This window comes from Cetorhinus maximus, chromosome 21 (genome assembly GCF_964194155.1).
Source record: "Cetorhinus maximus chromosome 21, sCetMax3.hap1.1, whole genome shotgun sequence".
Taxonomy (NCBI): domain Eukaryota; kingdom Metazoa; phylum Chordata; class Chondrichthyes; order Lamniformes; family Cetorhinidae; genus Cetorhinus; species Cetorhinus maximus.
In genome coordinates, this window is record NC_135899.1 from 69721340 (window position 1) to 69748922 (window position 27583).

At 42.2% G+C, this 27583-nt stretch overlaps 1 protein-coding gene across 1 annotated transcript; it reads left to right on the plus strand.

The window, feature by feature from the left end:
* The first annotated feature begins 1260 nt into the window (after positions 1 to 1260).
* ncmap (non-compact myelin associated protein) lies at positions 1261 to 27569 on the plus strand. Its single transcript, XM_078567088.1, has 4 exons — positions 1261 to 1372; positions 20526 to 20612; positions 21827 to 21911; positions 25196 to 27569. The coding sequence occupies exons 1-4, from the start codon at positions 1261 to 1263 to the stop codon at positions 25335 to 25337; spliced, it is 426 nt and encodes a 141-aa protein (XP_078423214.1). The 3' UTR covers positions 25338 to 27569.
* Positions 27570 to 27583: the final 14 nt, after the last annotated feature.

Consider the following 27583-nt stretch of genomic DNA (forward strand, 5'->3'; position numbering starts at 1 on the left):
CCGACCCAATCTCCGGCGGGCGGGGAGCTGATCCCCGCCGGGGAAGCGGGCCCCGCTGCCATTTTGCCAATTAAAGCCCGCCCAGCGTGACGTCCGGCGGGAAGCGCTATGCGTTTCTTGTGCGGGCTGCTGGGGGGGAGATTCCCCAAAAGCGAGAGTGCGCACATCTCCCTGATGCAAAGTGCACACTTTTAAAAAGATTAAAAATAGAAATAAAAAAAATCCTTAACATGTCCTCCTCATGTGACAATGAGATGGGACATGTTCATAAATTACAATAAAACTTTATTAAATTTTTTAGAACCCTGCATGAAACCTCATCCCGCCGGTGGATGAGGTTTCATGTTTTCTCTATTTGCCGCCGTGGCTCCTGGCCGACCCGCCAACCTTAAGGCTGGACGGGCAGGTCCTTTAATTGTATAATTGATCCTGTCAATGGCCTCAATTGGCCATTGACGGGTCGGCGGGCCCGCAGCTGATTTTGCTGCGCCCCCGCCTTCCTGAAAATTTAAATGGGGCGGGATGATGTCAGGGGTTCCATCCGACGTCAACCCAGGTCATTTTATACATCAGCAAGTGGGCCCCGCCCCCTGCTCACCGACGGCAAAATCCTGCCTATGCTGTGGAGTTAGAACTGCATAGTGCGCAGTGGAATTCTAAATAGTGGGTTCCCCCTGACTTTTTGATTGACCCACTCTCTGAGGGTCAGGTCAGTAAAAATGCTGCCCGATGGCTCCCAGTTTTGGACTCTCCAACCAGGGAAAACAGCCTCTTAGCATCTTGTCAAGTCCATTCAGAACTATGTACATTTCAATTAAATCACCTCTCGGTTTCTAAACCCCAGAGAATGTAGACCCATCCTACTTAAACTCCTCATGGGACAATCCTCCCATCAGTAAAATATAGGGCAGTGAAATGTGATCTGTTTTGGAAAGAGGGAAAAGATCATCGACTTGCTCAGGGGCATAACTTAATATCATGAGTGATGAAAAATTGACGTTTTAATATCTGAAGCTGCATGAATTAAATAGTGTCATGAAACTTCGGAGCTGAAAGAGGCTTCTTGGGACTGCAGTACATTCCTATCAAAGCTTTTTAACATGGTTCCCTTGCCCACTGCCCTTTATTGTCTTTCATCTTCAAGTGTTTATTTAGCTCCCTCTTAAATGAAGATTGACTGCATTTAAGTCGTCACTTTTACTTCTTTTTCCTAACAGCTCTGTATGAAAAGCCCTTACCCTTTCCACTTTTGCTTCCAGGATGAATCTTGAGTTTGTGCTCCTCTTGTTATTGCCCCAGGTTTTCCTGGGGACTTGTGCTGTAGGGACTTTTGAACAGTGCAAAAGAACAAGGAAATTAATGGAATTCAGGAGTAAGTGACTGGTATTATTCTTTATGATCTCCATATTTTCTGGGGTCTTTTTTTTGTTGCTCCTCGTTACCCAAAAACAGTCAGAACGTATTTTTGGTTGCTCCGCCCCTACTAAAATCAATGGTAATTGCAAGTTTCCTGCATTTAAGCCAGTTTTCATGTTGCTGCTACTCACACTGGCCGTAGTACCCCAGCCAGGTTTATTAATCCTACATCAGTATGGAAACGGAGCGCCAAAGTCAAATGCAGTCTACAGCGATACTTATCCTTTGGTTAATGTTTATTGCTATAATTTTGTGATAGTGACTGTGCTGGGAACTTCTCATCTGCCACAAATCACAAAGGAATCAAAACAGCTTGTCCTTGTTTACTTGATCAAGTCGTTTGTTATTCGGAATAAATCAGTGGTGGGCTCCGATTATTTTAGCAGGATGTCAGGGTTAAATACAAAAGTTGATTTGTAAGTTAAATGTTATTCAGGAGGCTACACTCCATTCACATAAACCCTTCCAATTGCTCCAGATGGTTGTCTATGCCATCAGTCCAGTTGTTAGATCGGTGACGAGTGCCTGATTCTGTGCTTTACTCACGGCAGCGTATTCTAAATAGAAAACCAGGAAACTTAGCAGCACTTCAGCAACAGCGAAATTCCCTCAAGGCTGCGAGCTTCTGGCTATAAGTCATAGATCTTGCGATTGCAGGAAGTTCTGGGTCAGTTGATTCACCAACCAGAATATATAAACTTATACTATGTAGTCTCTCAAAACTTTTCACAATTTTTGAATGTTTCTATTAGATCTCTGTTTAACCTACTGTGCACTGTGAATACAGCCCTTGTTTTTAAAATGATCTCTGCATCCCTAGGTGGGAGAGCAGGCAGCAGTTGGCTCTGCTCCTGTGGAACCGAACATAAGATACAGAGTCCGTCCTGGTAGATGATATCCTCTGCAAGAATTCCCATGGTTCCCATCTCCCATGCTCAAATGATACTGGATACCTCCATTTGGTGCGATGTAGCGATGTAAGTGGGGCCCATAGAAGTGCACCAGGCTGGATTCTTAGCCTGGTGAGCACCTAAAAAGGAATTTCTATCCCTGGGAAATTGGTTCCCGAGAAAGAGCCAATTCTTAGTGTTGCTGAAGCTGTTACTGAACCTACAAGAGGTTTTCCTGCGCTTTGCAGGCTATGCAGCACTACAATCCCAATATTCCCCCATTTAATAGGTACCTGTGACATTTTCATATTGGCATGATGTACCCAGGAACTCTGGTGGGTTTAGAGTCATTTGTCACTAGTGGAGCACAACTCTCACACCACCATTGTTTAGGCAGTAGATTGAGATTGCTGATATTTGGCTTCTCCATCTTTCAGCACTTTGGCATGCAATTGTCCATGAATCACAAATAGAATTACTCCAGGTACATAAATGAACCGATTGAAGGTGTGAGGACTAAATGTAAAGCAATGTATGTCATCTAAATTGAGAGAGGCAGCAGGGGTGCCAGTCGCTGGGAAAGGGTTAGTAAATGTGCCAGCCACTGTGGGAGGGGCAGTAGGAGTACCAGTCGCTGGGAGAGCAGCAATAGCGGTGCCAAACACTGGGAGAGGGGCAGGAGAGGTGCAGACTGAATACTACGAAATATAACAACAGAATCAAGCCATTCAACACAACTGGTCCATACCAGTGGTTCTATTCCACACTAGCCTCCTCTCACCCCACAAGCATATCCTTTTATTTCTTTCTCCCTCGTGTGTTTATCAATAGCTTATGTTATCCACGCTATTTGCCTCAACTATTCCTTGTAATAACAAGTTCACATTTTCACCATTCCAATACAAGAGGTTCATCAAATGAAAGGGGTGCAAAGACCTTTAACATGAAAAGCCAAGCAGTTACTGTGGATTTATCAGTAAAAGAACTGAGAGGAAATGAGAATTTTTTTTACACAAATTGTTGTGATCTGGAATGCATTACCTGAAAGGGCAGTGGAAGCAGATTCAATAATAAATTTGAAAAGGAAACTGGATCAGTGCATGAATGGGGGAAAAAAAAAAAGCAAGGCTATGGGAAAAGAGCAGGGGGAGCCGGGTTAATTGGATAGCTCTACCAAGGAACTGTCACAGCACAATGGGCCAAATGGCCTCCTTCTGTGCCGCATCATTCTATCTGATGGACAATTTAGCTGGGGCTGGTTAAATTTGCAACGTCCATGTTGAGTGCTCTCAGATCAGTTGTGGCTTGGCCACGTGCAGAGTGTTAACCCAGCCACAGAAGGGCTCTCCAAAGTGCATCATTGTGAATATTTTTGTACCCAATCCAGTAATTCTTATCAGCTTTGGGCACGATTTTCCAGTCCCGTTGAAAGTCAATGGACTTTTGACTGCCTCTCCAAATTTTCCCGTCGCGGCTGGGACCGGAAAATCCCAGCCTCTGGGCAGAATTTTGCCCTTGATGGGCGGACGGGCCCAACCGGCTCGGCGGCGGGCAGACAGCCGATCGCCACCACCGAAACGGGCCCCGCCGCCCTTTTGAGTGGGCGGGCCAATTAAGGCCCGCCCAGCGTGACGCCCGACAGGAAGCGCTATGCACTCCCTGTGCCGGGGGCGGGGGGGGGGGAGGGGAGGGATTCCCCAACTGTCAAAGTGTGCTATGTGCACGAAAGAGCGCACATCTCCCTGAGACTAAGTGCTCTCTCAGGGAGATTGGTGAAAGCCTTATAAACATCAAAAATAGAAAAATAAAAAAGTTATTAAAATGTCCCCCCTCATGTGACAATGTCACACAAGATGGGACATGTTAATAAATATCACATAAACTTTATTAAACTTTTTAAAAACAGACATGAAACCTCATCCCGCCAGTGGATGAGGTTTCATGTTTTTTTCAGAAGCCCACTGGGGCTCCTGGCCTGCCCACCAGCCTTAAGGTTGGACGGGCAGGGCCTTTAATTGGCTTAATTATCCTGTCAATGGCCTCAATTGGCCATTGATAAGTCGATGGGCAGACAGCTAATTTCGCTGTCCGCCCTCCTTCCTGAATATTTAAATGGGGTAGGATGACCTTGGGGGCTCCCCCCAAGGTCATCCCGCGTCATTTTCGCGTGGGCGAGCGGGCCCTGCCCCCAACTCACCGACGGGAAAATTTCTGGCCTTTGAGTGAGATTGCCAGTTTAGGCTGGAGTGAGGGTAATTTTATTAAATGAGCTTGTGCCTACCATAAACTGGGTTGAGTCCTCTCATAGTGATTTCATATAAAACTTTCCCAGCCAACAGAGAGAGAGAGAGAAGATTCTTGTCCACCAGTTCAGGGTGGATTTGAATTCAGTTCCAGAAGTTAAAGAATAGTCATTTGGGTCAGATAACGATTGAAGATTGTAACATGATCAAAGACTTTATGACATGTAGTTCCAGTCTTGCTGGATCCGGAATGCCTTCTGAGGAATGTGATTCATCATGGTTGAACAATATAGATTATACTGTTAAATAAAAACAGTTAGCATTTCAGGCTAATGGCCTTTGTAAGAACATTGCAATACTAATATAAGATTGATGCCCGATTATTTCCATGGAAAAGTGATTTCCTTGCCAGCTTTCCCTGTGGCCATTTGGTTTATGGAGAGTCACTGATGGTACAGATTATAAACTGTTTCTTGGAAGGGGTGAGCTAATAGACCAAGCAGCCTTCTGTCAATTCAAAGATACCAGAGGGCAGACTTGTAGAATACTCAAGTCCCATCTTATTTCCCTACCCTCAATCTCAGAAGTAGAACACACACATGCAATTCATTATATGTAAACTAAAACTATGACACCTTTAAGGTCTGTAGTAACTGGGTGATAGCAATTCTATAGTAATGGTGTTCTGGAGGGCATTGTAGCAACCTCCTTTGTCCACCTCACCTTAGTGTGTGTCTTGAGGAGGAGAATGGCAAGAGAGACGTTATCTTGGCCAAACAACACCAGAGACCACTGAGGAATAAGTGGTCTGTGGGGCCTGACCCTATGGGGCAGGATTTTTTGGATGGTGGGGTTTCCCTCCTCACCATCCAAAGAGTCAAAAGGGAATGCATCCCTGCCAATACCAGCTACCCCACAGCCATTTTACACTCAGCAGGGCATTAATTGGCTAAGGGTGAGCCTTCTGCCCCCATCTGTGAAGGAAGTCCTACCTTAAGAGCTGCTGGCCAGTCCAATTGGCTCACACTTCTGTAGTTCTAGCAACGGCTTTGCTGGGACTACAGGCAGTCCCCAAAGAAGAGAAGCTAATGGAGGCCAGACTTCAGGTAAATCTGGAGTATTGGTGGGGCTTGGCTGGCAGGCCCCAGTGAGGGGAGATCGGGGACCGGTTTTGGGAGGCCAGGAGGGGCTGTTGACCTTGTGGGAGGGGTGCCTCCGATGGGCACAAGGGACTCCAAAAGGAGGCTCCCCCCTCCTTCTTGTCTGACACCAGCTTGCCCAGTAAAAGCTGCCAGGCTACCCACCTGGCATCAGCCTCCCCCTGCTGTCGGTAAAATGACGGCAGGAGTGGGATGAGGCACGTAAGTGGCCATTAATTGGCTACTTAAGGGCCTCAATAGGCCCAAGGGCAGGCGGGCTGCCCAAAGCCTTCATGGCCCCCCCATAAAAAGGGAGCAGGGTCAGGGCAGGTTGGTAGGTGGCAGGCAGGCCACGCGCTACATGTTACGAGCTCCCCTCCCCCACTTTCAAAATTATGAAAGGTTTTGATAGAGTGGATACAGAGAGAATGATTCTTCTTGCAGGAGAGAGCATAAGTAGAAGCCATCAATATAAGATAGTCACCAAGAAATCCAATGATTGCGTGGGACTATAAAATTCCTTGGCCATATAACTTGTCCAGCCTCAGCTGGAGCACTATATACAATTCTGATCATCATATGGATGAAAGGTGTTTTGCCACTGCATAATGTGCAGCAAATGGCAACTAAACTGATAGCTGACATTCGGTAGCTTAGTTACAGAGAGAGACGTCAGGTTATTTGATTGAGCTCGGTTGTGATGCCTGTTATTACACAGGATTACATAGGATATATGGCACAGAAACAAGGCATTCGGCCCAACTAGCCCACACAGGTGTTTATGTTCCACTCGAGACTCCTCCCATTTTTATTCCTCTAAATCTACCATCATAACCATCTATTCCCTTCCAACTCTTATTCTTGTCCAGCTTCCCCTTAAATGGATCTATACTATTTGTTTCAACCACTCCCTGTGGTACCAAGTTCCACATTCTTGCCACTCTTCGGTAAAGAAGTTTCTTCTGAATCCCCTATTTGATTTATTGGTGATTATCTTATATAGGTCGCCTCTAGTTATGCTCTTCCCCACAAGAAGAAACATTCTCTCTGTACCCACTCTATCAAAACCTTTCATAATTTTAAAGACCTCAACTAGGTCACCCGCTCTGGCATTCTTTTTTCAAGAGGGAAGAGACCCAGCCTGCCAATCCTTTTCTGATATGTATATTCATGCATTTCTGGTATCATCCTTGTAAATCTTCTCGAGTGTCTCTATATCCTTTTTACAATATTGTGTAGGATTCTAATGAATATAGCCAAACCAAGGTTTGATACAGGTTTAGCATAATTTCCCTACTCTTCAATTCTATCCCTTTAGAAATAAAGCCTAGTGTTTGGTATGCTTTTTCCTGACATTGCTAACCTGTGGTACAACGTTTAATGATTGCTGTATTTTTACTCAGATCATTTGTTCCTCCCACTGCACCTTCCAAGTAATGAGCGACATCCCCAGTCTTCCTACCAAAGTGTACTACCTCACTTCTATCCATGTTATAAACTTCATTTGCTGATTATTTGCCCATTCTACAAGTTTATGAATGTCCCCCTGTAATTTGTTGCAGTCCTCCTTAGTATTGACCATCTCCCCAATAGCATCATCGCCAAAATTTAGAAATTGTACTTTTGATTCCAAAGTCCAGACCATTAATGCAGATTGTGAACAGTAGTCATCCCAGCACTGATCCACTTCCCACCTCCTGCTACTTTGATTAACTACCCTTGACGCCAAGTAGCAATTCATTCTGCCCCCTATTCATTGACTCCACATTTTCTAACCTTATTCTTTAGTCTATTATGGGGCACTTTGTTGAAGGCTTTTTGAAAATCCAGATAAATTACATCTACTGCATTACCAATGTCTACTCTCTCTGTTACATCCTCAAAAAATTCAGTGGGCAGCATTTTCCCATCGGCGAGTGGGGGGGCCGCTTGCCAACATGTAAAATGATGTGTGGTGACATCGGGCGGGCATCCCGACATCACCGCATGTCATTTAGATTTTCAGTTCGGCGGGCGCGCAGCCGAGTTATCAAAGGCCTATTAAGGCCATTTGAAACTTAATTAGCTCAATTTAATGAGCTGCCCGTCCAACCTTAAGGTTGTCGGGCAGGCGAAGAGCCCAGGCGGCCTTCGCATTTTTCATGAAACCTCATCCACGGGCGGGGTGAGGTTTCATGTGAAGTGTTTTAAGATCTAATAAAAATTTATACATTTATTCTTTGACATGTCCCAGCTCATGTGATAGTATCACATGAGGGGACATTTTAAAAGTTTTAAAAACCTTAGTTTAAAAGTTTAATGCTGAAAAAACTCTCCCTGAGGCACCTCTGTGCCTCAGGGAGATCTCTGTGCTCTTTCGCGCGCATGCGTGAAAAAGCACAGGGAACCGCTCAGAGAATCGCCCCCCTGCCCGCACATGGAGCGCACAGCACTTCCAATTGCGCGTCACGATGGGCGGGCCTTAATTGGCCCACCCACGTAAAATGGCGGCGCGGACCCGATCGGGGATGCCTGACCCCCTGCCCCACACACAACCCCCCCTGACTAGGGGAAGTTTCTGGCCAGTAAGATTGGCTAAGCAGGATTTTCCCTTTTAAAATCCATGCTGTCTATTCATTATCACCTTTCTCATTTCTAGAAGTTCTTCCATTATATTCTCTCCTTTAGTGAAGATTCAATTATTTTTCCTACCATCAGTATTAAGCTGGTCTATAATTCCCAGGACGTTTCTGCCCCCCGTCTTAAATATTGGAATTACATTTGTCATCGCTGGCAGTCCCTTGGAATTGGGGATGATGTCCGTCAGGCTTGGTGAGACTGCAGATGACTAAGGAGCCCAATTCTGGATCCACGTGTTCTTCTGCAGTGGGGGCACATTGTTGCACAGGTGAATGGAAATCGCAGCCCTGCGATGGCTTCCTTCCCCTTCCTCTGCCACTGCCATTCTGCCTCGCTGTGGAGTCACTGAGCCTCAAAGTGGCTTGTGCCTTGATGGTGCATTGTGGTGGTGCATTGCCAAGCGATTGGCAGCATTCTCCTCCCAATCAGTGGTGTTAATGCCTCCACGCTTTAGGCAACCTCGAGGGTATCCTGATACCCTTTCCTTTGGCCACCCTTTCAGTGTTGGCCAATGGAGAACTGTGAGAAGAGAAGCTGCAGAAAGAGGCGGTTTTCGGGCATCCAGATGCAATGGTCCATCCATCAGAGCTGGTTCCGCAGGAGCAGGGCTTCAATGCTGGTAGATGCAGCTTCATGGAGGACGCTCGCATTAGTCCGGCAGTCCTCCCACTTGATCCCCAGGATTCAACGCTAGCACCACTGATGGAAGCTCTCAAAGATCTTAATGTGGCATGGGTAGACAGTCCATGTTTCGCTGAAGTAGAGGGGTGTGGTCAAAACTACAGCCTTATAAACCAGAACCTTTGTTGACTTCCAAAGGTCAAAGACACATTGGCGCAGATTGAAGAAGGCAGCACTGGCATAGTTGACTCGGTGGTGGACTTCCTCATCAATGGTAGTCCCTTGGGAGAGGTGGCAGCTGAGATAAAGGAAGTGCTGCACATGCTCCAGAGCCACCCCATCCACGTGGATGGTAGGGAGGATGTTCAACTGGTCCGGGGAAGGTTGGTGAAGGGCCTTCGTCTTGGCGATGTTTAAGGACAGGCCAAGACTCTTATACAAGGTGTTCAAGAGGTCAAGCGTCCTTTGCATGACCCATACAGAGTGAGCCACCACGCAGTAGTCATCCGCAAACTGAAGATCGTGGATGTCCATGGTGATAAATTTTGTTTTTGCCCGGAAGTGACCAAGGTTGCGGAGGTTCCCATCTAGACGATACAGAATGCAGTTGAAATTACATTACCCAACCACCAGTCCTCTGCAACTGCACTTTTTTTCTAACAAATTGCTAATTTGAGTAGCAATGCCTCTGTTATCTCTTTAAATTATTGTTAACTATTTGTTTGCAATTCATCCGGCCCATGGGCTTTGTCCTCTTTGAGTTTGTTTAGTTTGTTCAATATATTCCCTTTTTTAAATTTTTGTGCACTTACCCCATCATCATTCAATGTCATGTCTATTTGTTTGTCTCCCTGTTAAATACCAAAGTGAGATAATTATTTAATATTTCTGCCATTTCTCCATGGTTACCTGTGGTATTATGCTCTCTATCCCTTAACGGTCCTATTCCCATCACCAGCCTTTCTTGTTTATTAATGTGCCTGTGAAGTATTTTCCTGTTTTGTTTTATGTTCCTTGCTAATTTAATTTCATTGTTCTTCTTTGCCTTCCTAATTGTTTTTCTGACTTCTCTTCTACTTTCTTCATATTTCTCTCATCATGCACTCCTCTGTTGTCTTTAAGGTTTGCCTTTTTCTTAACCCTCAGTTGTTTCCTTATGCCTATATTCATCCATGGTTTTTAGTTCATGTTTTTTCATGGAATATATTTTTCCTGAAATCTGTTGAACACAGTTTTAAATATTTCACGTTGTTCTACCACGTTGTTTACTAATATAGTTGCTCATTTTATTTTCCTAAGTTCTATTCTTAGCCCCTCAAAATCAGCTTTTCTCCAATCTATAAACTTTGTTTTCATCATACTTATATCCTTTTCTTTCATCAACTTAAAGTGTATTTTGTTATGGTCACTATTGTCTAGCTGCTCCCCTACCTTCACTTCATTTATCTGCTCTGGTTCATTCCCCATTACTGGATCCAATAACGAATCTTCCCTTGTTGGGTTTTTTTTTACATGTTGGGTTAGAAAGGTTTCCTGTACCCATAGTAGGAACTTCATTCCCTTTTCTCCTTTACCTACCTCTGTGCTATTTTGAATGGTCTTCCATTGTTCATGTCTAGCCTCACATGTGAGGAAAGGTCACTTGGGCCTGATTGCGAAGGACTCCCGGTGCCCCTGCAACCAAAGCTCCCAACATAAAAAGCAATCTTCAGGTGAGGAGGGGGAAAATAGAGGAGAAAAATAAAGAGAAAAGATTTAAACCCCTGAAAATCTTGGTCAAGGAGAAGTGGAAAATGGTTGGAAGTGAGGAGTAATAATTTTCTGATATGACATTGCCCCAAGGCTAAGCTGTTTCATTCTTAATGATGCAATTGCATGTGCTGAATTGCACATGTTGCCTGAGTGATTAGACACTGAGCTGACAAACATTAGGCTTTTAAAATCTGACGCAGATTTGAGCAATGCATAGCAAATTGGTGCTGTTGTTTTATTGCCCGAATTGTGTGGGAACATAACAGTACAATTAAATCAAAGGTGTGTGTACTATCTGGTGCAGTGATGAGCTAGTTACTCATTATTATAATATTTGTTTAGTAAGGTTTGCTGAGAAAATACAGGCAAGCTTAGTTAGAATGCTTGTACATGATATATAAAGCTCTGCAACCTGTCCCTACTCCATCTAATCCCAACGGTTTAAAATACTGACAACATAAATATTGAATAATTTATCAAAGTATAATGTGAAATGTGTTTTTGGCTTTAAAAGTGAAAGAATTGTTCTGCATATATACATATATATATCTGCACTTTTCTGATTTGTTTTTGTGAACTTTTTATAGACTTCTTTATTTTTTGAAGGATGTGTTTTCCAAGTCACAAATCTGGAATTTTTGTTCATTCACGGGATGTAGGCATCACTGGCTCAGCCAACATTTATTGCCCATCCCTAATTGCCCTTGAGAAGGTGGTGGTGAGTTGCCTTCTTGAACCGCTGTAGTCCATGTGGTGTAGGTACACCCACAGTGCTGTTAGGGAAGGAGTTCCAGGATTTTGACCCAGCGACAATGAGGGAACGGCGATATATTTCCAAGTCAGGATGGTGAGTGGCTTGACGGGGAACTTCCAGGTGGTGGTGTTCCCATGTATCTGCTGCTCTTGACTGCCTATTTATTCAAACTCAGAGGAAAGTTTTCAATCAAAGTCCTAAATTTAAATCAAAAACAGAATTACCTGGAAAAACTCAGCAGGTCTGGCAGCATCGGAGGAGAAGAAAAGAGTCGACGTTTCGAGTCCTCGTGACCCTTCAACAGAACTGAGTACTCAGTTCTGTTGAAGGGTCACGAGGACTCGAAACGTCGACTCTTTTCTTCTCCGCCGATGCTGCCAGACCTGCTGAGTTTTTCCAGGTAATTCTGTTTTTGTTTTGGATTTCCAGCATCCGCAGTAGTTTTTTGTTTTTATCCTAAATTTAAATGTTCATTTAAGTCAAAAGATTTGGAAAGATAATTGGCAAAGGAAGAAACTCTTATTTACTTTATGGTTTTCACTGTAAAAATTCACATCCTAAACAGATGTACAATATGACATGCAGAATATAATGTGTTTACGTGAGGGAATAGATTTATTAATTTGCCTGCTGTTGTGACAAAAATGCTAAATATTTATTTCCTGAGAAATCAAAATCAATAACAAGATACATCACTGTATCAAGGGAAATCATAGAATAATATAGCACAGGAGGTGACCATTTAGCCCCACCAGGCCTGTGCCAGCTCTTTGTTGTAGCTATCAAATTAGCCTCATCCCTGGTCTTTCTCCATATCCCTGTAATTTTTTCCCCTTCGAGTGTTTATCCAATTCCCTTTTGAATGTTACTAGTGAATCTGTTTCCATAACTTTTTCAGGCAGTGCATTCCAGATCACAGCTCGCTGCACAAAAAAAAAGATTCCTTATGCCATCTCTGGTTCTTTTGCCGAGTATCTTAAATTTGTCCCTGTAGCATAAAGGGTTAATAGTTATGGTAATGAGATGTGATGTGTATCATGATGTAACAGTGACATCAGCAGTAATGATCTAGTAGCAGTAACGTCCATGCACTAGAGAGATGTACTTACCTTGTAGCTTATCATATATATAGTGTAAATAAAGTAGCTTTGAAGAAACCTACCTGAGTCAGACCTAAGTCACCCATGAGTAGAGGGAAACCTTCCCAGTGTAGATTAGGCCATGAGATACACCACAAAACATGGTAACAACATTGGTGACACCAATCCAACAACGATTTGGTGCTATCGACAGAACATCCATTGGGAATATCAGAAGAAGACTTCTTCAAAGGAAGAATCAGAAGACATACCTTGGTGAGAGGCACACTGAGAATTGGTAGTGATATCAGCACCAGTCGAGCAGTCACGGCCCATCCACAGCCGTTCGAAAACCTCGAAGGTCCACAGAGAGACCGGCGTTGGGAGCTGTGGAAAAAACACTTCCTGAGATATCGAGCAGCATCGAGTTTGCATGCCAAAGAGCAGAAGGACCAGATTAGTTCGTTCCTCAATGCAGTGAAGCCTGTCACCAACGATGTCTGCCTGAAAAGGTGGGAAGGAGCTCTGCAGACTTTGAAACTGCCCTAAAAGCATTCAATGCCTGTTTCAGCCCCAAACAAAACCTGAAAATCGAGTGAGTGCAATTCAGTCAGAGATCCCAAAGGGCAGGGGAATCCGTCGAATTGTTTCTTACAGACCTGTAGAGGCTAGTCAGTTGTTGCAATATGGTGCATTGAAAGATGAACTCATTCACAACTGCATTGTCGTTGGAGTTCGTGACAAAAAGCTGTCAGATTTTTTATAGACAAAAGACGACCTAACACAAGATCAAGTGGTTTAATGTGTTAGGCAGGTCGAAACTAAGGAGCAAAATAAGACTATAATCCGTTGAGATATCGAGGCTTAAGACGCGACTGTTAGCTGGATAGGCCCAAAGGCGGCAGCTGCACCCATTCAAAAGTCTGCTGAAATAGGCAAAAGGGTGGTAAACCCTATAACAATCATCTTGGGGTGCTTACGCTGCAGCGCTAAGAAGGAGCACAAGGGCAAGATTACCCAACCGAGGGTGCAGATTATTTCCAAAGCCGAAAGACAGGACACTTCAAGCAATTCTGTAAATCTACAAGTTTCATTAAAGGAAGAAAGCAAGAGAATGCCTATGAAATGCGGACAATTCAAGAAATTGGGAATAAGGAAAGAAACGAGGGGCGGAATTTCATGGCAGTGGGGTTTTGCTTTCCCACCAAAGTCAATGGAGTTTAAAATGGCTCGCTGCCATTTTACGGCCCTGTCCCCACCGCGACGGGGCTGTAAAATTCCGGCCAAGGTTACAGATTTTCTAGGAGAAGTAAAAGATCACAAACAAGACTTTTGGTCAGTCACTTTGGAAGTCAAAGGCTTTAAAACTGATTTCAAACTTGACACCGGAGCTGCCTTTACAATGCTGGCTGATAATTTGGAATGGCTCAAAATAATAAGCATCCAGCCATCAAACATTAAATTGCAAGGTCCAGCTGGTACAAATCTTCAAGTAAAAAGTCAGATAATTGCCTCTCTTCACCACAAGGGGCGACAGATTACAGAGACCTTCTATATCTTGCTCCAGCAAAACGTGTCTTTACTGAGCAGAAATGCATGCCTACAACTGGGCATTCAGGAAAAAGTGGACAAAGTCCGACAACAAGACAACAGGACAGAATCCTGTCAAGAATTCCCACAACTCTTTCAGCGGCTTGGTAAGCTCAAGCTTGAATAAGCTTTGCTGCTTCAAGATGATAAGCCTGTATGTCTATCCACTCCCAGGAGGGTACCACATCCAACGCTGACAAAAGTTAAAGAGGAACTCAACAGAATATTACATAGAGGTGTCATGTCACCCGTCACAGAGCCAATCAGGTGGTGTTCAAAGCTTGGCCATTCCCAAGCTGAATGGTCAGGTCAGGCTTCGCGTAGACCCTACGTAATTAAACAAAGCCATCCAGAGAGAAATCCATCCTATGTCCTCAGTGGATGCCAGCTTAGCAAAATCTGCCAACAGAATGCTCTCCAAACTTGATGCTATTAGCATGTTTTGGCAAACACCCCTCGACCAGGAATCCTGGCTGTCTTTGGTTGATTCTGTATTAACCGCCTTCCCTTCGGAATATCATCAGCTCCGGAGATGTTCCGGCGAACCATGTCAAACATTCTGGAAAGAAAACTGGGGGTAATTTGTCATCTGGATAACATACTTATTCATGAAGCCACAAGACAGGAGCATGATTATGAGTTTGTGAAGTTCTCAAAGTGCTACAATTGGCAGGCCTCACCTTGTAAAGAAAGTAGAATGAAGCTTAAGCAAGGAGTAAGGAGGGCTTAAAGGGGTCATGAAAAGTCATTGGCAACCAGGATTGAGGAAAATCCCAAGGCCTTTTATACATATGTAAAAAGCAAGAGGGTAGCCAGGGAAAGGGTAGGCCCACTCAGGGACAGAGGTGGGAATGTGTGTGTGGAGCCAGAAGAAATGGGAGAGATACTAAATGAGTACTTCTCACCAGTATTCACCAAAGGGAAGGACTTAGCAGTCTATTTGTCGAGAGAAGAGTGTGTAGATAGCCTGGATCATGTTGAGATCAAAAAAGATGTGGTGTTAGGCGTCTTGAAGAATATTAAGGTGGATAAGTCCCTAGGGCCAGATGGGATCTACCCCAGAGTACTGAGGGAGGCAAGGGAGGAGATTGCTTGGGCCTTGACAGAAATCTTTGTATCCTCACTGGCTACGGGTGAGGTCCCAGAGGACTGGAGAGTGGCCAATGTTGTTCCATTGTTTAAGAAGGGTAGCAGGGATAGTCCAGGAAATTACAGGCCAGTGAGCCTTACGTCAGTGGTAGGGAAATTATTGGAGATTCTTCATGACAGGATTTACTACCATTTGGAAGCAAATGGGCGTATTAGTGAGAGGCAGCATGGTTTTGTAAAGGGGAGGTCGTGTCTCACTAACTTGATCGAGTTTTTCGAGGAAGCGACAAAGATGATTGATGATGGAAGGGCAGTGGATGTTATCTACATGGATTTCAGTAAGGCCTTTGACAAGGTCTCTCATGGCATACTGGTACAGAAGGTAAAGTCGCACGGGATCAGAGGTGAGCTGGCAAGATGGATACAGAATTGGCTTGGTCATAGAAGACAGAGGGTAGCAGTGGAAGGGTGCTTTTCTGAATGGAGAGCTGTGACTAGTGGTGTTCTGCAGGGATCAGTGGTGGAACCTTTGCTGTTTGTAGTGTCCGTAAATGATTTGAAGGAAAATGTAACTGGGCTAATTAGTAAGTTTGCAGATGACACTAAGGTTGGAGGAGTTGCAGATAGTGAAGAGGATTGTCAAAGGATACAACGGGATATAGATGGGTTAGAGACTTGGGCGGAGAAATGGCAGATGGAGTTTAATCCGGACAAATGCGAGGTAATGCATTTTGGAAGGTCTAATACAGGTAGGAATTATACAGTAAATGGCAGAACCCTTAAGTGCATCGACGGGCAGAGGGATCTGGGTGTATAGGTCCACAGGTCACTGAAAGTGGCAATGCAGGTGGATAAGGTAGTCAGGAAGGCATATGGCATGCTTGCCTTCATCGGCAGGGGTATTGAGTATAAAAGCTGGGAAGTCATGCTGCAGCTGTATAGAACCTTGGTTAGACCACACTTGGAATATTGCGTGCAATTCTGATCGCCACATTACCAGAAGGATATGGAGGCATTGGAGAGGGTGCAGAGGAGGTTTACCAGGATGCTGCCTGGTCTGGAGGTTATTAGCTATGAGGAGAGGTTGGAGAAACTCAGATTGTTCTCACTAGAGTGACGGAGATTGAGAGGCAACTTGATAGAAGTTTACAAAATGATGAGTGGCATGGACAGAGTAGATAGTCAGAAGCTTTTTCCCAGGATGGAAGAGTCAATTACAAGGGGACATAGATTTAAGGTGAGAGGAGAAAACTATAAAGGTGATGTGCGGGGCAAGTTTTTTACACAGAGGGTAGTGAGTGTCTGGAATTCGCTGCCAGAGGAGGTGGTGGAAGCAGGTACAATAGTGGTGTTTAAGAGGCAGCTTGACAAATACATGAGTAGGATGGGAATAGAGGGATACGGACCCTGGAAGTGCAAAATGTTTTAGTTTGACAGGTAATATGATCAGCACAGGCTTGGAGCGCCGAAGGGCCTGTTACTGTGCTGTACCTTTCTTTGTTCTTTATTCTTTTGTTCTAAATAAAAAATGTGAAATTGCAAAATCTACCATTAAATTCTTGGGACACATCATATAATGAAAGGGCATAATGGTAGACCCTCAAAAAATGAAAGTCATCAGCAACTTTCCACAGCTACAAAGTGTGCCCAGAGGTTCCCCAGAATGGTCAGTCAAGTTGGTAAATTAATTCCAAATTCAGCTACAATTACTGAACCTTTGAGAGACTTTTTACAGAAAGGCCAACAGTGGTTTTAGGGAATTGAGCAAACCAACGCATTTCTGAGTATAAAGGAAAGGCTCATGTCTTCGGATGTGCTGGCGCATTATAATCCCATATTGCCCACGGTGGTGGCCACCTATGCATCCTCAATAGGCCTTGGAGCTGTACTCATTTGGGTCCAAGAGGATGGTAACAGAAAGCCAGTCTACTTTGCTTCCAGGTCATTAACTGAAATGGAACAATGCTATGCAACTTGAGAAAGAAGCATTGGCAGTAACCTGGGCATCAGAGAGATTCTCTGATTGTTTGATGGGGTTACAATTCAATTTGCGACAGACCATAATCCATTGGATAACCTTTTGAATTCCATGGAGATTTTCAAAATGCCTCTATGCATACAACGTTTCAGACTTAAGCTGCTTCATTACCAGTATACAGCTGTGTATGTGCCAGGGAAAATGCAGACCACAGCTGATGCATCACCTAGAGCTATGGTTGATCATGCCGTAGCCCAAGACTTATTGCTTATTTCAGAAGTGGAAGTATTCTCATCAGTCATAACAAACTCTCTACCAGCTTCTGAGAAAAAACTGTAAGAAAGCAGAAAAGCACAAAAGGAGGATGTGGAGTGTACCCATGTTAGGACATTTTGCCAATGGTTTGCTCTAAATATTGTCCAAAAGACCAGCTTTTATGGAAGTACCATGAACAGAGGAAACATCAGTGATAGTGGATGATCGTCTAGTATTTAACCATCGACTGGTAATATCCAAGGCTATGAGGGGGAAGATTCTTGGAATAGTGAAGTGTAGAAGTCGTGAACATCAATTTGTCTGGTGGCCAGGCATTTCAAAGGCAATTCAAGACTTCGACTTGTCATGCCATGCTTGTACAATTACTAAGCCAGCCACCCACAGAACCTTTATTACCATGTAGTTTTCCAGATAAGCCTTGGAAAAGATTGGGACTGGATCTCTTTGACATAAGATGAAAACTGTACTTTGTGACAGTGGATTATTATTCAAGGCGGTTAGAGGCTACCAGGCTCCACTTTGATGGCTGAAACTGTGATAACGGCGTTTTAGAATATCTTCTCCCCGCATGGGTTTCCAGGAGAAATTGTTTTGAACAATGGGCCACAGTCCATGAACGAATCCTTAAGGAAATTTACAGAAGACTGTGGAATCACTCACATTACTAGTTCTCTTCACCCACAGGCCAATGGAGGGGCTGAAAGAGCAGTGAAAACCATTGAAATGCTAATGACTAAGCATAGGGATTGGAATTGAGCCTTGCTGAATTACAGAGCTCTGCCCTTAGTAACAATTTTTCACCGGCAGAGCTGCTCATGTGTCGATGGCTTGAAAACACAAATTCCTTTGTTGCAGCAGAACTTACAACTGAATGTTACATCAGTTGACCATAAAAGAGTGAGGAATATGGAGAACACCTAACGTGATAAACGGAAGAACTGGCATAACTCCAGGCATAGAGGGAAGCCTTTAGCTCCGTTAGTACCAGTCTGAGGGAGGTGTCAGCTGTGGCTCAGTGCATAGCACCCTCGCCTTTGAATCAGAGGGTTGTGGGTTCATGTCCCACTCCCGGAAACCAAGAACTGTGATTGTACTCGAAAGAGTTGCAATCTGTGACTGTTGATAACTCGAAAGAGTTTCCCATGCCAACAGGTTGACTGTCAAACAGTTGCATGAATTGCACTTTAAATCCGTTAGTACCAGTCTGGATTCAGGATTGAAAATTTGAAGGCACAGTCCTTAAATGAACAGAACAACCACGTTTCAATCTCATCCAAACTCCGTTTGGCATGTGGAGAAACAGAAAAACTCTAATCTTATTAGAGGCTGCAAGAACAAATGAGTTTGATTATCACATGGTCTGGGCTGGATTATCTGAAAACTACATCAATCACCTCGCAGAATGGCAGCCCAGTCAATGAACCGGTTCAAGACCATCACCCTTGCTCACTGGTGACAAGAACAAGATCAGGGAGAGCTGTGAAAACACTGCAAAGGCTTAACCTGTGAACTTCGGACTTTGGGGGCAGGTAGTGGTAGGACAAATGTAATGTAAATAGTTTAAGAAATAGTTTAACATTGTTATTAAAAAAGTTGACTTTATACTTGGGGAGAAGATTTAGCACAATAGGTTAATAGTCATGGTAATGAGATAGTGATGTGTGTCATGATGTAACAGTGACATCAACAGTCATGTGCTAGAGACTCTGTAGAGAAGATGGAATATTCTGTACTCAAGAGATGTACTTACCTAGTAGTTCATCGTGTTTATAGTATAAATGAAGTCAGATCAAAGTCACTCATGAGTAGAGAGAAACCTTCCCAGTGTAGATTAGGCCATGAGATACACCACAAAATAGTTTCCTCTGGTTACTGACCTTTCTGTTACTGAAAAGTTTCTCCTTCACATAATTCTTCATAATTTTGAATATTTCAGTCAAATCTTCTCTTAACCTCCTTTGTTCTAAGGAGGATATACAGAACAGAAATAGATCATTCAACCCAATTAGCCTGTGCTGATGTTTATACACCACATGAGTTTCATTCTGTCTGCCTCATCACAGTCATTCAGCTTTTTTTTCTGTTTGCTTTTCTCTCACTTCTCTAGTTTCTTTCTGAAAGCATCTAAGCCATTTGCCTCATCCACTTCCTGTGGTAGTGAGTTCCACATTGTAACCACTCTCTGAGAAAAAGAATTTATCCTTATTTTCTGATGAGAGGGAGCTATAACTTTCCTTTATGTTCAAAGTTACCCCACAAAAAGCTGAAGGATTTATGCTCTGCCTCTGTTGGTTCATATACAAAAATGAACACATTCCAAATGCTCTAAGAATTATTTCCCTGGAGGTTTGGTTCACTAACTTTGCATCAGAGGATTTGCAATCAGCAATTCCTGGCAAACATAGAAATTTCTAGACATTGGATGCATAGGTGCATGTTAGAAGCTGTACCTTGCAAACTTGAATATCTGCAGCTAATGTTGATGGGCCTGCAACTTGCATGAACTCAAGGCTCAAGCTTCTGGCACGAGCATATAATGGAAAGTAATGACACAGAAAAAGCTGTAACATGGGTAACTTTAATTGTTATTTTTAATTTTCCAAAGTGATCGAAAGCCCAAATTGTTACAATTGGTCTGGATTTGCATCTTTTCATTTGGATTCTGGATATACATTTGAAGTGCCATGTCCTACAAGGCTAGAAAGTGGGATTAGGCTGGGTGGCTCCTTGTCAGCCAGCATGGATGCAACGGGTCGAATGGCCACCTTTCGTGCTGGAAATATCTATGATTCTCTCTGAACTAACTTGGCAAGAGTTGTCAGATGCAGGACTCTATATGGAGTTTGTCTTTATTGTTTATTGGAGAAACTGACCAAAAGCAGGGCGGGTGTGGGAGGACGGTGTCCTGATCAATGGGTGCAAATGATTTCGACAAACCATTTCATTCTTATGCCCAAAAATGCCGTTTCAATCCTGTGATAAAATTGTAGTTTTGTATTTGGCAATTCCAACTGGATTATGTTCAGGTTTAGAACACAGACTCCTCTGATTCTTGATTTTGTGTTTTTCTCCTTGTCAGTGACCCTCAGCATGGCTTTCAATACAACAGGAGGAAATGTCAACACAACGATGACCACAAAATCCCCCCAAGAAATTCTGTACCAGAGTAAGGATGTTTCTTGCTGCTTTTCACTTCCTTTTTCCCAATGTAAACCAGTTTATGTGATGATAAAGTGCAGGCTATTAACCAATGAGTTTCTATTTTTAACTTTATAGAATAATTTGTGACTTCAGTGCTTGTTAATAGATTATGGTGGGATGGAGGAGAGGAGCGAGAAGAGGTTTATCTCATGGTTCAATCTCCTGCCAGCGTGGAGCCGAATCAAGCATACTAGAGGTTCCCAGGTTTTATCATATTCTGCATGACCTCATCCCAACCAAAGATGGCAACTGGGGTCATAAAAACAGGAGTAGGCCATTCAGCCCCTCTAGCCTGCTGTACCATTCAATTAGATCATCGCTGATCTGAATCTCAAGTCATTTATCTGCCCTGTTCAATATCCCTTAGCACATTACACTACAAAACCTTGTCAATCTCAGTTCTGAAATTTTCAATTGATGCATCCCCCTCCCCATCGCCCCCCACTCACTCCAGCTTCAACAGCTTTTTAGAGAAGAGAGTTCCCGATTTCCTCGACTCTTTTTGTGAAGAAGTATTTTCAGGCATCACCCCTGAATGGTCCTGCTCTAATTCTGAGGTTATGTCTCCTTATTCTGGATTTGCCCACCAGGGAAAATAATTTATCAGCTTCTACACTCTCAAGTCCTTTAATCATCTTGAACGCCATAATTAGGTCACCACTTAATCTTCCAAACTCAAAAAAATACAATATTAGTCGATGCAACCTGTCTTAACAATTTAACCCTTTTAGCTCGGGTATAATTCTGGTAATTCGGCACTGCACCCACTACTAGGCCAATATATCCTCCCTAATATAAAATAAGTAAAAATAATCTGATCGGATAAGGAAAAGAAAGGTTTTTTCTGCTTATTGCTATCAAGGGGTTCCTGTTGGAATGTGTGTTAATTCAGTCAAATAATCTGTCAACATTCTCTATCTCGACTCACCTGCAAAGATAAATATTGGAATCTTCATATTGTTGACATTGAATCAAAATTAAATAAATTGGCTGCAATGACCCTTAATTGGAGTAGTAGTTTGGTGAGCAAAGTAACATATTAACAATTCTATGTAAGCTGGGTGAAGGAAACTGACCCCAACAACACAAACTTCCCCGCTCCCTAGTCTTCTGATAAGAACAGATGATGTTGGTAGAAATGCAAGCTCCACATTAACTGAGTTCTCCTTTGTGTTCCAGGTTCTGGTGCGATTGTAGCTGTCATTGTAATTGGAGTAATAATCATATTCACCCTGGTATTGGTCACTTTAAAGCACTGCAACAGGTAATGAAGAAATTGGGAAATATTATTTGCAATACTGATCTATCCATTCATTCATTCAATTAACAGCCTGAAATGTAAAAGTAGTTAGTTATACCAAACTGACACAAACATGCAAGGGAAAATTCTTACTTAAGTGTAAGACATGTGAAGTGGCTATCCCTAGTTTCCATCATTAAATTAAATAACCTCCAACTTTTAAGGTAACTATGGGGATTTGCTCAGGTACAAAGACGTAGCATAATCTACTAATCACAAACAAGGAACCCACAAAACCAATCATTAGATACTTTTTCTTAAAGCAACTGCCGCAAATTGGACCAATCAAATCATTCAAAACAATTTTTTCAAACTTCTTTTGATGACCATTTTCCTTCTTCTCTCAGGGCACAATATACAACTCAAAATCATATGTCAACATACCAACCACACACAAAATAACAAAAACAGAAAATGCTGGAAAAACTCAGCAGGCCTAACAGCATCTGTGGAGAGAAAGACAGGGTTAACGTTTCGAGTCCATATGACTCTTCTTCACAAAATAACACTGGGCGGTGCAATGACTTCGCCATTGTTCTGGGACCTAGGTTCAAATCCATCTGAGAACGAAGAGATAAAAGTCTTTTCTTCCTACTGACTGGAAGGGTCACGTGTGAGATAAGTTTGAAAAGTCTTGATCCAATTTCTACTGAACAAACATAAAAGTAAATCTTGCAAGCTCACCCAGAGAGGTTGCAGCAGTGTTTTCCAACTAAGGTTCCCCGGAACCCAAGTTTTCCCCGAGCATCCCTAAAAGGTTCTGCCCAATTTTCAGATCATTTGAAAATTGTACCAATTTTTTCAATTTTTCAAGATATATTGTTCTTACATTTTATGAAAAATAATCATTCATTCAATAATATTTTACTTTATTTTAGTTTTTGTTTTATAATATATATACAGTGGGAGGGGAGGAGGGGGGAAAGGACTGGGGTTCCACAGAGTTTCACAATATATAACAGGGTTCCTTAACCAAGAAAAGGCTGAAAATCGTTGGGTTACAGGATGGCTGGCATGGACAAATGGCAAACTGATGCAGTTACGTTACACTTCTGAGGTTAAGACTAAGACTGAGGACTATTTGAAGCCAAATAGAGGACATTTTATTTTGTTATAATTGTGATATTCCTGATATAAGCATGTTTAATGTTCAGACTTGGTTCCCAAAATGGGAAGGATTTATTCCCTCACCTTGAAGAGCATTTTTTTTAACGTAAAGATTACACAATTCAGCAAAAAAAACCCACTAAATTACCTTTAAAAATAATCATGTTACAAATGCCTGCAAAAGATTTTCCATGCACATGCCCTAGATCATTATCACTAGGTCTGGGCCTGGGTTCTGCTTCAGCCCCAGAGTTGTAAATTAGATCTGGACATTGGGTTTGGTTGTGTTCTAGATTTTGTTGACAAATTTTGTATGTGAAAGAACAACCTATACGATGGGAGTGGTCCTGTAACTTACATTGTACCCCTGTGGAATTACAACACCAAACGCTTTCCACAACAGCCCAAGTCACTGGACAAAAAGGCAGAAAATACACAAATAACAACTATGAGATACAAGTGGCAACAAAACAGAAAATTCTAAATAAAATTTGTCTGGCTATTGCATACATGACAGCGGGGATAACTCTGTTGTTACAGTGCTGTAACAGTAACAGCTTCAACTAGAACTACAAATGCATTTTGAGAAGAAAGAACATGATATTTCTTTATAATCATGTAAATTTCTAAAGACTTTGGAAATCAAGGAGGGAAGACTTGCTTCTCAGCAAATACTGCAAGTTCACTGTGGGACGTAGAAGGAATTTCTTGAATGTAAAGAAAAGAAAAATAAGTTTTCTGAGAGGAAAGAATACATAGTTATTTGAATCATAAACAATTTTGAAGGTGGTAGGTAAATACTTGAGGAAGCACAACTCCCTTCCTAACAGCACTGTGGGTGTATCTACATCACAAGGACTGCAGCGATTCAAGAAGGCAGTTCATCATCACCTTCTCAAGGACAATTAGGGATGGGCAATAAATGCTGGCCTAGCCATCGATGCCCACATACCATGAATGAATTAAAAATAAATAAATAATATTTGTGCCTTGTAGAGGTGGGGTGTTTGGATTGGGCGGTGGGATGGTGGTGGAGGAAGAAAACCCTGGAAGCTAAGTGGAGCCCAACAATAAAATTACCCTAGCTGGGATTGAGGAGAGTTGGAGTGAATGGCATGGGAGGAACAGTTGGTGGCAGTGGTGAGTGGGGAAAAAAGTTGGTGGAGAAAATAAAACAGTGGAGGTAGGAGGGTCCCAACAACACTGACTCCAGCTGGAGGGATTGGTGAAGGGGAGTGGGTGTTGGGGTATGGCATGGGAGGAGGGTGTCAGCATGGGGGGCAGGGGAGGCATGGGATGGGGTATTGCATCTGAGGGATGGAATGGGGATGGCATTGGAAGAAGGGGTAGGATGGGATGGGGATGATATGAGAGGAGTGAAAAGAATGGGATGGATATGGCATGAGAAGGGGATTTAAAGAAGTACTGTTGCAATAAAGATGCTCATTTCACCACAAAAGTTTTGCAGGTCTAGTAGGTTGCAGGTTTTGTATAAAAATTTTAACTTGGTATCAGCCATGATTTAGATTCAATTGGGTCAGTAGTAATCATCAAAAAAATCCGAACCCACCTGTGTGGAATACTGGGGAGAATTATTAGAAGTTTATTCATATTAATTTCATAATATTTCAACACAATCACTTTTCTTTCAAAAGCAAGCAAATTGTAGGCTAGAATGAATATGAAAGAAAGCAATCAATGTGGATGTGGGGGGAAGAAAATGGGTCATGGACAATAGGTCCAGGTTGAGGTAAGGCTGAGGCAGGGCCCCAGTGAATGGAATAGGTAGGGTGAGATGGAAGCTGGAGGGGAGAAGACTTGGAATAGTGCAGGAAGAAAGAAAACAATATTTTAAAGTGATAGAAAGGGAAAATTTGGTGAACAGACAGGAACAAACGAGTTTTTAAAATGATATGAAGTAGGAGCAAAAACCAGCATGGTTGCCTTGTGTGTTTGTGGTTAATATTTTATGATGTTACGGGTCAGCATAGATCATTGTGTTTGTGAGTATCTAGAAATGTATGGACTATAATCATCTTTACCTACCTTTTAGTACATTCTCACAGACACAAAACAATGAATAGTTTGGATATAGATATTGCACATATGTACCAACACTAACAGTTGATGTTATTCTGTAGACAAAACAGATTGAAAAGGGAACTGGCACCAAAATCGTCAAAACATCCCTCGAGTCCACATGCAAAGGCCAGTATAACCACGAGCAGACCAACATCGCAGGTTTCTAGTTCATCGAATATTCAGTTGGAGAGGAAATGTTAACTGAAGTGCTAATGGCATTGGAACAGAAGCATGCTTTCACAGATTGTGAATCTGGACTATTTGGGCCACAGAAGTGTGAAAGAAATGTATTGTTAAAATTGCCATCTTTATCCAATCTCTGGGGGAAGGATTATCTCAGAGTTCACTAACTTTCTGAGCTGCACTTTGCTTTTTCAGACTGCAGAAATGTGGGAGTGAAAGCAGTTATATCAATGATGGTAGTTTCCTGATAAATGCTTGAGGTCATAGCCCCTCAAAAAACCTTTACATTTTGTTGACTAATACGTCAAAAAAAGCTTAATGGTTTTCTTTAAGTCGTGGAAATAATTGATCTTTTTCACTGATTAGAATATAGAATAAGAAAATCAGAGACAAGAAAAGCTCATCAATACTAATCTTTTTTTGTATTCTAACTCTCTTTTTAACAACTGTATTTTGAAAAATACAATGATTTTGCCTTTATTAACTGGCTTTGTAAATTATCCTAATTGTTTATCACTGTGATAAAAAAGGTATATGTGAATGGAATTGGAAGCACAAAAAAACTGAGAAAGAAATCCAAACATAATAGTGGACACACCGCTTCCAAAGTATTTGATTTTTCTGGCTTGATTTCCTTTCTTTTTAATTCTTTCACCGCAATATCTGCACATTGCAAGTTCCATCCTAAATTTATCTATGCTAGCTTAGTTCCATTCGTATGTACCTGTGACCTTTGTTGTTTGACTATGTGCAATACTTTACATTTATCAGTGTTAAATTTAATTTGCAGTTTTTCTACCCAAACATGTAACTGACGTAAAGACTTTTGAAAATTTTTCAATGCTTTTAATGTTCTCCATATTTTCCCTGGGTCATTTCAGTATCTATGAAACAACATGAGCCCAAGTACTGAATCCAGTCTGACACTCATGACCTTGGTTTTCTATTTTTAACCACATTCCTAAATGGTCCAATGTTATACCTGCCTTGGTGTAACTTCTTTATTTAATTAGGAGCCTTTTAAGTGGAATTTTTCCAAATACTTTCTGAAAACGTAGGTAAACTGTATGAAGGGTGTTCCAATATCTACTTTATCTGTAATGCCCTCAAAGAAATGAAGATGTTAGTCTGGCAGGATGTTTTCCTTTTAAATCCATGTTGCCCGATTTTTAAGTTATTGTTTTATGGGTGCACTTCCAACATATCGCTTGGAATAAGTTTTATCATTTTACTTATTATTAAAGCTAGGTTAGGATGCTAAATCTGATTTAGGCATCTGCCTGTTAATGGACAGGCAGACACCTAAATCAGATTTGCTGCCTTTTTTCTTTTAGCAGATTTATTTACAGTAAGAGTCTTCATTCCCTCCCTAGCCCACCCCCTCCCCTCAGATGCACCCCTGCCATTAAAATATGTTCTATTAAAACATATAATGAAGGAAGTTAAAAGCATTTACATTTGCAGGTTTCATAAACAAAGGCAATGCAGTATCTGTATCCCATGGAACCGCTGACATTATTTTGTTTTCAAGTTTTAACTTTTCAATGTTGCGGTTGTTGGGTACATTTAGTTTTGCAGCTGTACTATCGCTAATTACTTTGTAATTTCTTTTGTTCATTCTTATGACGAGATGTTTCTGAGAGTCGGCCATGTATTTTGGCATTGACAGATACTGGCAGAGAAGTTACAGCCGAAGGAAATTAAAGCAGTCACTGTGCAATCTTGTAGATGATACTTGGGCAGACTAATCTGTATTGAACAGTTTGTTTTATTTATTGTTTTGTGTAAATGCATATGTTAAAATTAGAGCAGTCTGGTATTAGCAGACCAGTATCATTGATTATAGAGTTTTCCTGATCTCCACCCGCCATCAGAAGATCACTCGACATGTGCGGTACCATTAAGGAATATGAGTCATGCAAAGGCAGAAACAACCCAGGGCATTCTTGGGTTCAATGCAACCCTGGCAAATCCCCCAAGGACAGCTTCTTGACTGAGGAAGAAGAATCCCAAAAAATGTGGGGACGGAACTGTAAGGTTATCAATTTAAATAAATGTCTAACTTGTTCATAAGGTGTAAGAATGTTTTGTTATATAAAACTTGACTTTAAAAACATTATGAAGTTATGAAGAGAATGGTCATTGTTTACATTCAAAGTGACATGTGGAAGGATCAATTTTGGCAGGAAGTGAAACTGATTTTATTGTTGCACAACAGATTTTATTATTATAAAACTGCTGAATCTGAAATATGGGCATCTTCC